This window comes from Rhinopithecus roxellana, chromosome 7 (assembly GCF_007565055.1).
Source record: "Rhinopithecus roxellana isolate Shanxi Qingling chromosome 7, ASM756505v1, whole genome shotgun sequence".
NCBI classification, from domain to species: Eukaryota; Metazoa; Chordata; class Mammalia; order Primates; family Cercopithecidae; genus Rhinopithecus; species Rhinopithecus roxellana.
The window spans coordinates 100,870,588-100,884,786 of NC_044555.1; the positions used below are offsets into that span (position 1 = coordinate 100,870,588).

Genomic DNA, 14,199 nt, shown 5'->3' on the forward strand with positions numbered 1-14,199 from the left:
CGTCACGCTACCTGACTTCAAACTATACTACAAGGCTACAGTCACCAAAACAGCATGGTACTGGTACCAAAACAGAGATATAGATCAATGGAACAGAACAGAGTCCTCAGAAATAATACCACACATCTACAGCCATCTGATCTTTGACAAACCTGAGAGAAACAAGAAATGGGGAAAGGATTCCCTATTTAATAAATGGTGCTGGGAAAATTGGCTAGCCATAAGTAGAAAGCTGAAACTGGATCCTTTCCTTACCCCTTATACGAAGATTAATTCAAGATGGATTAGAGACTTAAATGTTAGACCTAATACCATAAAAACCCTAGAAGAAAATCTAGGTAGTACCATTCAGGACATAGGCATGGGCAAGGACTTCATGTCTAAAACACCAAAAGCAACGGCAGCAAAAGCAAAAATTGACAAATGGGATCTAATTAAACTAAAGAGCTTTTGCACAGCAAAAGAAACTACCATCAGAGTGAACAGGCAACCTACAGAATGGGAGAAAATTTTTGCAACCTACTCATCTGACAAAGGGCTAATATCCAGAATCTACAAAGAACTCAAACAAATATACGAGAAAAAAACAACCCCATCAAAAAGTGGGGAAAGGATATGAACAGACATTTCTCAAAAGAAGATATTCATACAGCCAACAGACACATGAAAAAATGCTCATCATCACTCGCCATCAGAGAAATGCAAATCAAAACCACAGTGAGATACCATCTCACACCAGTTAGAATGGCAATCATTAAGAAGCCAGGAAACAACAGGTGTTGGAGAGGATGTGGAGAAATAGGAACACTTTTACACTGTTGGTGGGATTGTAAACTAGTTCAACCATTATGGAAAACAGTATGGCAATTCCTCAAGGATCTAGAACTAGATGTATCATATGACCCAGCCATCCCACTACTGGGTATATACCCAAAGGATTATAAATTATTCTACTACAAAGACACATGTACACGTATGTTTATTGCGGCACTATTCACAATAGCAAAGACTTGGAATCAACCCAAATGTCCATCTGTGACAGACTGGATTAAGAAAATGTGGCACATATACACCATGGAATACTATGCAGCCATAAAAAAGGATGAGTTTGCGTCCTTTGTAGGGACATGGATGCAGCTGGAAACCATAATTCTTAGCAAACTATCACAAGAACAGAAAACCAAACACCGCATGTTCTCACTCATAGGTGGGAACTGAACAATGAGATCACTTGGACTCGGGAAGGGGAACATCACGCACTGGGGCCTATCATGGGGAGGGGGGAGGGGGGAGGAGGGAGGGCTTGCATTGGGGAGTTATACAAGATATAAATGATGAATTGATGGGTGCTGACGAGTTGATGGGTACAGCACACCAAGATGGCATAAGTATACATATGTAACAAACCTGCACGTTATGCACATGTACCCTAGAACTTAAAGTATAATAATAATAAAAAAAAAAGAAAAAAAAAAAAAAGAAAATGTGGCACATATACACCATGGAATACTATACAGATATAAAAAAAGATGAGTTCATGTCCTTTGCAGGGACATGGATGAAGCTGGAAACCATCGTTATCACCAAACTAACACAGGAACAGAAAAACCAAACACTGCATATTCTCACTTTTAAGTGGGAGTTGAACAATGAGAACACATGGACACAAGGAGGGAAACATCACACAGTGGGGCCTGTTGTGGGGTGGGGGACTAGGGGAGGGATAGCATTAGCAGAAATACCTAATGTAGATGACAGGTTGATGGATGCAGCAAACCACCATGGCACGTGTATACCTATGTAACCTGCACATTCTGCACATGTATCCCAGAACTTAAAGTATAATTTAAAAAAAGGAAAAAAAAGGAAAAAAAAAAAATCAACAAGTCAGCAAACTACACAGAAGAATATTAGAACAATTTATCTCAAATTTCTCTTCCATTGAGCTTCCTGCCTGACCCTAGAGCTCCCTCACCTCTTTGGCTTACCAGCTCCCGTCCTTCAAAGTTTCTAAATTATTCTGTGGAGAATTTGAGCTGCTCTCTTCCTTTAGATCCAGGCCATCTCAGCTAGGTCCAGAGAGCCTCACTCACCTCCCCAACTAAGCAAGCATCCCTGGAGGTATGTTCTTCATGCAAGGGCAGTTCGTGCTCTGAGAGAATTCATTTGGTTAGCTTATAAAGGGATTATATTCTTTTCCCCTGCACACGAGAGAGAGTAGCTAAAGCTTTTAATGACATCCTCTGTGAAGGGTCTGGGAGGGACGGTTTAGGTAATCCATCTACAAGGGTGCTCAGAGAGTTTGGAGGGAAGCGATTGGTGTCATTATGATGGCATTCTATGGCACAGTACTTACAGTGCACCAGGCGCTCTTTTAAAGAATTCTCAAGTGTTCCTTCATTTAATTCTCACCACAACCCTGTCAGGGAGTTCCTGTTATTGTCTCCGTTTTACTGATCAGGAAGCTGAAGCAGAGAAGTTAACTACTTTGCCCAAGTTCCTTTCCTCCTGTGAGGATAAGGAGCCAAAGGTTCAGGAATGCCCAAATCACATCCCTCTTCTTGTCCAACCACCCAACCCCTCCACAAGAAACCTGACCAGCCACCTTTATACAAAGTACAGTTTTCAGATTGGAATACAAATATATCTCCTTGACTCCCTGCTCTGAGAGGTATTTCCTCTCAGACTCCCAAAAGCTGGATTGAGGAACATGGCTTAGTTGGTATAGTATAGCAAAATGTCCTGCTTGTTGAAACTGAATTTGTGATTATCTTCTTTTTCCTCAAGAAGTCATTGAGGGCTGTTGTATTCCTATAAAAGGAGAATTTAGAGTAGCCAAATAAAAAGAGGGGTGAAGTAGTCTCATTACAGAAAAAGAGAGTTTAAGCAGCCTTTTAGTAGTTGATTGCCTCAAGATGTGGTATTCAGCCAGGGTGAAGGGAAAGCGGTTGGGGCTGTGGATCTGGATGTTTACAGAAGCTTTTACCCATCCTGAGACTTCAATTCTGCTGTTGGTCTTCAGAGAAGTGTCTTCATCTGCTGAGAAGAAATCACCACTGCATTCCAGCCTGGGTGACAGAGCGAGACTCCGTCTCAAATTAAAAAAAAAAAAAGAGATCAGCAGACATCTAAATTTGTACAAAAAACTAATAAACTTCTGGAAAAATGGACTCAGAATATAAGAAATGTACAAATAAAAAATATTTGGAATGTGTACTAAATGCCACTGAATTGTACACTTTAAAATGGTCAAAATGGTGAGTTTTTTGTAACTTTTACCCCAATAAAAATTCTGGAACAAAAAGGGGAGATAGAACTATGGGTAGAATACAGAAGAATCAGGCCAGGGATGGTGGTTCACACCTGTAATCCCAACACTTTGGGAGACCAAGGCGGGAGGATCACTTGAGGCCAGGAATTTGAGACCAGCCTGGGCAACAGAGTGCGATTGCCATCTCTCTCTCTCTCTCTCTCTATATATATATATATATATCTATAGATATAGATATATATATGAATATATATATATTCATATATATATATATGAATCATACCATTTGATGTGATATCTAGTAATTGCTTTAAAATACTTCATCAAAATGTGGAGGACTATAGAGACAAATTATGCAACATATTGATAATTCTTGAAGCTGAGTGATGGTTACATGGGGATTCATCATTCATTTTCTATAATTTCATGTGGGTTTGGAAAGTTCCATTGAAAATGTTAAAAACAACCCCCTCCTCCTGCCAAATCATTTGAAAACTTAATTTGGAGAGTTTCTTAGAGCTGAATTGACCTTTAAATATTATTAAGTATTAAAGTCTCTAGTAGCTCAGAGTTAAAGGGTATTCCCAGCAAGTTAAGAGATGAGGAAGGGCCCTGAATGTGAGCCAGAGCTACTAAAGTAGGATGTGCCACAGGCCACCTCTCTGCTCTGGTTCCTGTGAAACATAGTGCTTGTTCCAGCAACATCACCTCTAGGAATGTATCCTCAGGAAATAATTGTTCACATGTACAAACCTTATTCACATGTATGTGAATAAGGATGCTGTTCTCAGTGGGTTTATAACAGTGAAACAATGGAAACAAGGTAATGCCTGGCTCTAAAGAGGCTGGTTTAATAAATCATGGATACAAGTAAATAATTGGATTTAATGCAGTTATGAAAAATAATCTAAACACCTTGGACCTCAGTTGCCTGGTTTTTAAATGAAGAAAGCCAAAGGAGAATTGTATTCCTCAACTAGTTTTAGGAGGCCAGCAAAACTTTGATACCAAAATCTCACAAAGACATTATACAGAGAGGAAAATTATAGGGGACTCTCTCTTACAGACATAGATCTAAAAATCCTAAACAAAATATTAGCAAATTGAATCCAGCAATATATAACAATTGTAATAAATCAGGACAAAATCTTGTTTATTCCAGGAATGCCTGGTTGTTTTATTATTAGAAACACAAATAATGTAATTTAGCATTTTACCTAATAAATGAGAAAGAAGCATATGATAATCTTGATAGATACAGAAAAAGCATTTCATAAAATTCAGCATCCATTGATTATTTTAAAAACATATGGTAAATTAGGAATGGAAAGAAACTTTTTTAAACTGATAAGTGGTATTTACTAAAAACCTGCAGCAAGCATCCACTTAACGTTGAATTGTTCAAAGTGGTCCCTTTGAGTTCAGGAATAAGACAAGAATGTCTCTTCTCACTACTTCTTGTACTCTAGGTCCCAGTCAATGCAGTTAGGTAAGAAAAAGAAATGTATATGGATTGTTAAAGAAGAAATAAAACTGCCATCATTCACAGACGATGTGTTTGTGTATACAGAAAAATTCTAAGGAAGCTACAGATTAAAATTATTAAGAGAGACTAGCAAAGTCAGTATACAATATCAACATCAAAATACCAGTTACATTTCTATACACCATCAATAAGCACTTAGAAAATGAAATTTAAACCAATATTTAATTTATAGTAGCATACACAATTACCTTGAACGAAATGTAATAATAGACGTACAAAACCTGAAGCAAAAGTTATGAAGCTTTGTTGACAGTGTCAAGTGTTTGTGAGAATGTGGAGCAACAGGAACTCTCAAACACTGATGGTGGAAGTGGGAATTGTTACAACTTTGGTATACAGTTTGGTGGTGTCTAGTGAAGTTGAAAATATACATAATCTATGAGCCAGCAATTCCTCTCCTACATATATACGTTGTGTGTGCACTTATGTACCAGGAAACATTAAAAACATGTTCTTAGCAAGTTTTCATAATTGTCCCAAACTGGAAACAGCCCAAATGTCCATTGACAGTAAAAGGATAAATTCTTGTAAAGTCATAGAATGGAAAGCTGTAACATAATACTGAGAATGATGAACCAATGCCACATGCAACCAGGTTGAATCTCAGAAGCATAATTGTAAGGGTAATGAGCTGGATACAGAAGGATATATGCATTATGGTTCTATTTATATAAAGCTCAAGAAACAATAGTGTTTGGGCATCTATATTTGAGTGGTAAAGCTATAAAGAAAAGTAAGAAAGCAATAGCCAAAACTGTCATGAGAGTGTTTGGTTTGGTTTGGGAGAGAGGAAAGAGGTTGTGATTGGGCAAGGACTTACAGGAATTTCTGGAGTTCTGGTGTGTTCTGTTTCTTGATCTTTATGGTGATTTGCTTTATAATAATTCGTTAAGCTGTAAATTTATATTTTATGCACTTCCCTCCGCCCCAACTCCCCCCCCCCCCCCGTTAGAGTGTTTTAGAATGTGGAAATTTTAAAATAAGATTTATCTCAGGGCTTGTTGTAAGAATGAGATGAAGTATAAAGCCATGTAGAGCTTGTAGAACATGCTTGGCACTTTGTAAGACCTTAATAAATGTTAACCGTCCAAACACAATACAGATTTGTTGTTATTATTGCTTCTCTTATTTGTTGCCAATCCTGCCCCCATCCATCATATTTGTTGCCAGTGTTTCTCAGCTTACTGTTGGCATTTTTGTTAATGCTGTCTTCTGAATTATCGATCTTTTCCTTTATACTTTCTTTCATTAGTCTTAACCATAGAAAGTTCTCTCCAACCCAGAGATTTAACATATATTGTGTTGCAGCTTTCAAAGGGGTTGCTTTTGAACATTTGATTCTTTTTATTCATTTTATAACAACAAAATATATGATTAAAAATATATGAAAAAATACATGATTAGTACATAATTGCATAATAAAATCTACATTTACTTCTCAAATGTGTCTGGGATTCATATTTAGTGTCATGGGAGAAAGGAAATTGGCCTTTTTTCCAATCAGGTAATGAAGTTCTCCCCAGCACCACAAATTGAACAGTTTATCTCTCCTCCACTCACTGTTGCAGCTGTCTCCTCTTGCATACTTCAAATTCAAAACCATTTGCACCAAAAGCATAGACTGGAAACTTGATACCTGAATTGAATATGATAATGCAACTCTGAAGGGAGAGGGGATGGTTGCCAGGCAGCAGGAGGGATAGCTGCAGCAAGGAGAGAATGTGAAAGAAAGGTGGAAAAAGCCTGTGTCAAACAAGTATTCTTTAAAGGCTGCATCCTTGTGTATGGCGCACAAGCCACTTGCTGCTATGACGTTTGGCTAATTATGTCTGTTGACCTTGCTTTCCTCACGTATCATCTCTATATAATAATAACACCAACCTCATAGGGTCCTGTGCACATGAGGGCTAACTCAAGTAAGGAACACAGACTTTGGGGTCAGTCAGTCCAGTGTCTTATCCTTGACTGTACCACTAAATAGCTACATGACCCTAAGTACGTTTTCTGACTTCCCGGCCTGTTTCATCATCTGAAATATGTGTCAATTAATAGTAATTAAATTAATAGCAAATTAGAAATAGAAAGTAATACTTATCTTGAGGGAGTTGCTATGAAAAGCTAATAATACGTTTTAAAGGTTTGGCACTGGGTGCCTGGCATGTAATAAGCTTGGAATAAATCGCACTTGCAGTGATTTTAATTTTGATTGCTATTGCAGAAGGATCAGGAAGGGAAAGAATATTCAGCAAAAGAGACTGAGAAGTAGGCACCAAAAAGATCTGGGAGAGGGAAACCGTGAGATGATGTCATGGAAACAAGGGAAAATAGTATCAAGAAGGAGGGAGATAATGCAAAAGGAGGTCATTCAAAGGCTGGTTTCTCCTGACAAGACAAAAGAGCAATTTTCATCTCTTAGCGACTAATGAGAATGAAGGGAGAAAGGAAAGGAAAAAACAATAATTATAAATGAAGGGTATTGAACACAAAATTTTCTAAAAGCCTTCTTTCACTTAACCCTGTGATCACTCCAAGTTTTCTGTCTTCCAATTGGGGAAAATACATACTTCTTGAATAAAGGAAAGCCAGTGTGACACAAAATGAAATAAAAAGTATCACTTTTGCATCATTTTGGTGAAGTAAAAATTTAGACAGTTTCAGGTTTACACAACAGAGGACAGGATGAGGGGAAAAGGAAAGGGGATGAATTACAGAGCAGGTTTTCAAAGTAATGATCTTGAACCTCCAAGCTAACTCCAGTGAAAAGGAGGGTGGGGGTAGATGTAGCATTTATTCCTCTTTTCACTCTACCTGGTTTCAGAAAGAAATCATGACAGCGTATCTAGGTAAATCATTCAATAGCATTTATAGATTGAATTTGAGAAAAGGTGAGCAGGAAGTGGAACTATATTCTAATCTTGGAGAGATGAGTGGGCAAATCCCCTCCAAGGATAGATTGCAGGAGACGTAGGAAGGAATAAGGGGCTGTAAGAGCCAGGTAGTGTTGGGGGACCCTGTGGCTTTGGGGGCTTGATGAAGCTGCCTCCTGCCTGGGTGGTGGGTTCCTCTTCGCCTGTGGTGAGATGGAGGTGGCTGCCAGGGGCCAGAGGTGCCCCAGATGGATGCAAAAAGTGGGTCTCTTGAACCTTTACTCCTGCTCAGTTCTCAGCTAAAAGGTCACAGGCAGAGGGGCCCTCCCAGTCTACTGGACATGAGCATTAAGGAGGCTGAGGCTTAAGGCCATCATGGAATGCGGAGGAGTGGAAGGTGATGATGGGCAGAGCACATGAGGCTTAGCCTCCATCTCCCCCCACCAAGAGGTGAGTGTGGCTCCAGGGAAGGGGAGTGGTGGTAAAGTGCAATTGTGAGAAGATGGATGGAGCAAGGGGGATAGGAATGAGATTGTGGGGATATGGATGAAGCAGGGGGATCTGAATGAGATTGTGGGGATATGGATGGAGCAGGGGGGATATGAATGAGATTGTGGGGATATGGATGGGGCAGGGGGGATCTGAATGAGATTGCGGGGATATGGATGAAGGAGGGGGGATCTGAATGAGACTGGGGATATGGATGGAGCGGGGGGATAGGAATGAGACTGAGGATACAGGTGGAGCAGGAAGGATCTGAATGAGACTATGAGGATATGCATGGAGTAGGGGGGATCTGAATGAGATTGTGGGGATATGGGTGGAACAGGGGGATAGGAATGAGACTGAGGATACAGATGGAGCAGGAAGGATCTGAATGAGATTGTGAGGATATGCATGGAGCAGGGGGGAACTGAATGGGATTGTGGGGATATGCATGGAGCAGGGGGGAACTGAATGGGATTGTGGGGATATGGATGGAGCAGGAGGGGTATGAATGAGACTGTGAGGACATGGATTGAGCAGAGGGGATAGGAATGTGATTGTAGGGATATGGATGGAGCAGGGTGATAGGAATGAGATTGTGGGGACATGGATGGAGCAGTGAGGATAGGAATGAGATTGTGGGGATATGGATGGAGCAGTGGGGATAGGAATGGGATTATGGGGATGTGGATGAAGCAAGGGAAAGGGACCAGGGAAGAGCAGAGTTGGGGGTGATTCTGGAAGGAGAGCACTCCAAGGCAGATTCTGGGCCTGGCAGCCCTGGGAAGGCTGCATTGGGCTCCTTGCAGTGTGTGGCTTCTACTCCTCCCTGGGGGCCTCAGCCTAGACCCTTTTGTCCCCCATCGGCCTGCTAGCCTAATTAAGAGTCCCAGCCTCCACTCCTCCTACCACATAGCCCAGGGTTCTGTGTGAAACCTGTGGGTCTGCAGTTTCTGCCAGGCCTCCTGTCCCTGTCACTGTAGATGGGAGCCCACTAGCCTGGCCATCATAACCCTTCCCCTCTCCCCTGTCCTTCTGTCCTCCACCTACATAGCTCTGTGCTCCTTTCCCTGAGGTGCCAGCTCTGGCTGCTGCACACCCTGTCTCATCCGCCCAGGGGTCCCCTCTTTCCTCCCAGGCAAACTCCCTCAGGTCCTCAGGTCTGCATTCATTTCACTCCACTCCTTGCCTTAAATGAAATCATTCCTCACTGCACCTTGCCAGTCTTGACCTCTTCGTGAGGATAGGGACTACTGTACCTCCAAGAAACTTGGGACCCTTGGGGATAGAGGTCACATGTCATCTTTTATCACCCTCTAATCTGAGGTCAAGAGATGGGGCAGGAGTAGTTGTCCCTTCCCAATACAAACAGGAATGGAGCCTCTGGAATACCCATTTTCAATTTTTGTCCCTGCTGTTCCCCATCTGATGTCTCATGATATGTTCAAGAAGAAAACATTGGAACATCATTAACTCATGGGTGCAGGGGTTGGCTCTATGACCTAGGAGACAGGTCAGTTGTGTTAAGGGGTTGTATGGGAGATATTCAGTCCATTTCAGTTTCCTTTCTCCTTTCCTATAAATGAGGTTGATAAAAACCCATCCTCCTGGTATGACCCCCACTTATAGCTTCTATATTTAGTTTCATTTTTCTTTATCTTTCTAAAAGTAACATCACACAGAGACATGAAATAAGATGTTTATATATATTCATTGACATAGAAGTCCACAGGATACATTATTTGGTAAAAAATAGTATAGAACAGCGCTTATATTTGATCACTCTTATCTATACATGTATCTATCTGGGTACACAGGTACAGGGAGATATCTGGAAGGACATTCACCAAAGGGCTGACAATGGTTACAAAAGGGTGCTGAGTTTCAGGTAATTTGTACTTTAGTTTTTGTATCTTCCTTTATTTTTGAAGGTTTATTGAAAAGATGCTCCTATCATAAAAAGTAGAAAGTCATCAAAGAAATAGACACATGGAGAATAGACTCTTAAGCCAGCAGAGAAGGGACCAGGGACAGAGGTCACACCATTTCCCTCCACTGTGCTGGTATGCAAGACCTCTTTCCCAAAGGAAAACTGCTTTGTGGATTCATGCAGTTAGAAACCCACCCTCCTCTCCTGTTATTCCCATTACTCTGAATACAGTTAAGAACTCATTTAGGGCTGGGTCTAGATCCTTACTGTGGCTCAAAAGCATCACTGTGTTCTCCAGGGACGTCTTTTGACCTGTCCTCTGTATGTGTCAGCTCCTGCAGGGTGATGATCAGATTCTCAAAAACCTGGGCCTTGTTGCTCTCATTGTCACAGGTTTCTTCCGAGTGGCCCTCCTCACCACAATATGAACAGCAGATTGTGTATTTTTGCTTCCTGGCTCTACAAATATTCCCAGGACCATCATTCTTATACCCAGAACCACCACTGGTAGAAAGGGACTGAGCCCCAGAATTGTTGGGGGAATCAATAACCAGCACTGGATCCAGAGGTCTGGCTCTTCCTCTGAAGGGAGGGACACCTGTGGGTGTCAGTGGAGGGTCCAGAGACACCACCAGGATCACATCCTCATCGGAGTCATCAAGGGTATCATCTATTTTTATCACGTTGCAGTTACAGTTAGCACTGCCGATTGCTATTGGCTGGGCGCCCTGAAATGCCACAGGGCTGGCTGCCTTCTCCATTATTGGCCCAGACCTTTTCGGCCTCTTCCATTTAATAAAAGCATCATCCCAATCCTCTTCCTCCCTTATCATCTTGATTAACTCCAGGAAATTGGGAAGCCGCTCCTGCGCATTTGCATACATCCTGAGAAGATGCTTAATTTTAAGCCTGAAGCGCAGGTCCCTATTCAGCTCAGCGCCTAAAAGAAGCTGTTGCAAGCAAGTCTGGTTTGCATCTTTCTCAGCTAGGATGCCAGCCTGAATAGCACTCTGGAGCTGCAACTCTAAACGGATCACATAAAGGGAGGCTTTCTCCCCTTGTGCCTGCAGGGTGTTAACAAGTTTACCATGGGCAGTCACACTGCTTTCAGACTCCCCAAACACCAATTTCATGGCCCGCAAGAAATCTGCTACACTTAGGTTGGGGTTGGCCGCCTGAAGCAAACCCATGACCTCCCGGGCAGGGCCCCTAAGTGTTTTCATCAAGCGCTTGAGTTTTTCCTCCTCAGACATACTCCAATCTGGCAGGACCCCATTGACTTGGATCAGCCAGTTTTCAAAGGTTTCTTTCCCCTGGGCTGGCACCACTCTCCCCGAGAACAACTTCATGTTTCTCTCTGCCATGTTGACCACTAAAGGACCAAGACTTCTCCCCAGAGACCTCAACATGGAATGGGCCCAAGGCGGCAAAGGTGCATTCTGCTGCCTGCTGTTACCCACACGCGCAATGATGCTAGCCATGACTGACGACGACAGGGTATCTGAATACAACAAGATACTCGCACTTTTTGGAAAAGCCTTATCTGCAGGATTCTCCAAAGCAACGTTCATGGGCTGTGCCTGCCTTGTATTTCAGTAGGGATTCTAAGGAAAATAAAAACGGTTAATAAGATAGTGAGTGGGCTGTGGCGAAGCAGTCTGCAGTAGCATTCTCGATCTTCCTGAATAACGTTGTAGTGCATTTTATATCTGCCCAGTGCCTTAACAATACCCTGCAGGAGACTGGCAATTACAACATTCCAGAGCTAGCAGGTTTCCCTGGACTAGTAGGTAGTTTTTCAGAGCCACATCCATCCACTCCTGTCTGTACTCCAGGAGGGGCGACAACTGTTGCTTCTAATTCTAGATGACATAGTGTTTGGAGCTTATACTGGGCCCTCAAAACGGAACTCAATGGTTGTGGGTCACAGATTTATGGTAATAAGAAACCATTAACCTCATGGCCTCAGGTCTCAATCACATCCCCTTGTCAACGTTTACCCCGTTATTTCTCAGATTCTTACATGAACTCGGAAACTAGCGTTCACCTTTATTTTACGTGCAGCCTCTGCAACAGGTGCCTGCCGCGAGAAAATTAACCTCTGGGGTAGAGCCGACTTTTGTCCACTGGGGGTCGCATGTCCCAGTCCTCAGGGCCTCAAAGACTGTGACGCGAAGGAGGGAAAGGAAGGATTGGAAGCAGCTTCATCGGAAAACCTGATACCTCCCCTCCACCGGCTTCACTGTCGCCAAGCAGAAAATTCCCTCTCCCATCCTCTGAACGCAAGCCAAAGTGCCTCCTGCCCACCGCCCCCGCAACCCCGCCTTACATTTTCTCCGGGAGATCCTCGCCCTACCAGCTCTGCAATCCGCCGCTCAGAATCCAAGTTCGGATTTGGCTTTGATGACCTGCCAGGGAGAAAGAGACTGGAAGTTGGATAACCTCCCACCCCCATATTCCTTCCCAGGAAGAAAGGAGGAGATGCAAAAGGGGTTCAAGACAGCTTGCGATCGTCTCCTCCCGCCCCTTGCCACCTCCCCGAACACACCCCCACCCCCGACGCCCGACAACACCCTCGATCTCCGACAACACCCCCACCCACCTTAATCCAGGCAAATCCTAAATCCTACCCAGTTGGCAGCATCCAGATGAACCACAACTCCTTCCTCAGCGCAACCAGGCCAAGGGAATGCTCCATCCCCTGCCTCGCAGTTACTGATTCTCCAAGCCCGGCGCCGCCCAGTCCTGGCGGGGCTTCCCCCACCCCTCTCCGCGCCAGGCAATCGCGCGCTCTTTCTTTACCTGCGCTCCACTGGTAGGCAGCATGTGCTCCCGCGTCGACAGCTCTGTTTCGCCTTCCGGTCCCCGTAGCTCTGCAGGGGAACATCTCTGGCGCCTCCTCGGCCGCTAAGCGACCCGGGACTGCCAGACCTAGCGAGTGCTTCGCATGACCGCCCAGCAAGGGGTAGCCGAGTTGAGGCAGCACGGTTCCCTAGGCAGCCACGGCTGCGCCCACCCTCCAGTTCGGCCCTCCGGGCAGCAGCGGTTGCTTTCAGTCTCTGCCCATTGAGACAAAAGAGCGTGACGAGCCGGGCGACGCGGCCAATCAGCGGGGCGAGGGGGCGGCCTCCCCGCGCAGCCTCCGGCCCCGAAGCTACTGCTAGCAAGAAGGGGGTGCGGGAGGGCGGGGGCTGCGGCAGACAGGCGCGGGAGCCGGCACGGCGTCAAGTGCAGCTCGGACGCACGGACTGGGCCCATTTCCCTTTCATCCGTGAGTTTGCTGCTACCCCATCGCTTCCCTTCTCCCTATCCCCTTCCACCTCGGCTCTCCTCCCGGCTTTGAGACCGGATGCCTTAAACACGAGGTGGGACAGAAACCAAGTGAACAATGAGAGTTCCTCACCTTTGTATAGGCGGAAGGGGGGAAACAGCGTTTACTGAGTGCTTTTTGTGTGCAGAGGCGCCTGCATGGACATCTCCTTTCCTCTTCTCAGCAGCCCTGTGAAGGAGGTAGCAGCGTACCCATTTAACAGGAAAGGACTGAAGCACCCAGGCAGTACAGTTAGGAAGTGCAGAGCTAAGAGCTCACTCCCAAGTCAACATGTCTGACTTCAAAGACTGCCCCTTGCCAACACTCCTCTGTTCTGTCAGATTAAGGGATAGTGGAGAAAAACCAAGGCCAGGATGGGAGGACCAACTTGGGATTGCATAGAATTGGTGAGCAAGAACCGTTATCTCCATTTCACAGATGAAGAAACTGAGCCAGAGAGAGAGGTTACTCGTTTTGGCCTGTATCCTGCAGCAAATAAGTTACTAAGCACCTGTATGTTGCTCTCTAGATGCTAATTCTTTGCCCTGCAGCGCTGCCTGGAGAGTATTTTTGCACAGGTAGTCTCAAACCATCTCAACAGCAGTCTCAATGTGATGATAGTGCTGAGGGAGGGGGTGAGGAGGTAGTGGGAAGAGGGCTGAGGGAAGATGAAGGCAACCTTTATGGTGCCCATTGTACAGAAGAGGAAACTCTTTTTGACACTTTTCTTTCTTGTTTCTTTTTTTTATTATTAATTTTTTTCTTTTTCTTTTCTTTTTTCTTTTTTTT

The 14,199-nt window shown here is 43.9% G+C and overlaps 2 protein-coding genes across 8 annotated transcripts in view; one reads left to right on the top strand and one right to left on the bottom strand.

Moving 5' to 3' along the window:
• Positions 1-14,199, top strand: part of LOC104670019 (solute carrier family 25 member 53) — a 58,793-nt gene that overhangs the window by 34,617 nt on the left and 9,977 nt on the right. The window contains exon 1 of one of the 4 annotated variants that reach the window (XM_030934387.1): positions 13,243-13,371. The exons of 2 other annotated variants lie outside the window; for them this stretch is intronic. The gene's annotated coding sequence lies outside the window, so the exon portion shown is untranslated. Of the gene's footprint in view, positions 1-13,242; positions 13,372-14,199 lie in introns of those variants that run through there. One more of the 4 variants, XM_030934389.1, reaches the window with a different exon arrangement.
• ZCCHC18 (zinc finger CCHC-type containing 18) lies at positions 9,865-13,601 on the bottom strand. 4 transcript variants are annotated; one of them, XM_030934381.1, is made up of 4 exons: positions 13,504-13,601; positions 12,903-13,031; positions 12,430-12,508; positions 9,865-12,264 (listed from the first exon to the last, which is right to left on the bottom strand). In XM_030934381.1, exon 4 carries the CDS (start codon positions 11,669-11,671, stop codon positions 10,364-10,366), a length of 1,308 nt encoding a protein of 435 aa, XP_030790241.1. In that variant the 5' UTR covers positions 11,672-12,264; positions 12,430-12,508; positions 12,903-13,031; positions 13,504-13,601; the 3' UTR covers positions 9,865-10,363. The 4 variants fall into 4 exon arrangements, with proteins under 4 accessions (XP_030790241.1, XP_030790242.1, XP_010371474.1 ...); XM_030934382.1 differs by lacking the exon at positions 13,504-13,601 and having other exon boundaries at positions 9,865-11,704; positions 12,148-12,264; positions 12,903-13,147; XM_010373172.2 differs by lacking the exon at positions 13,504-13,601 and having other exon boundaries at positions 12,457-12,508; positions 12,703-13,181.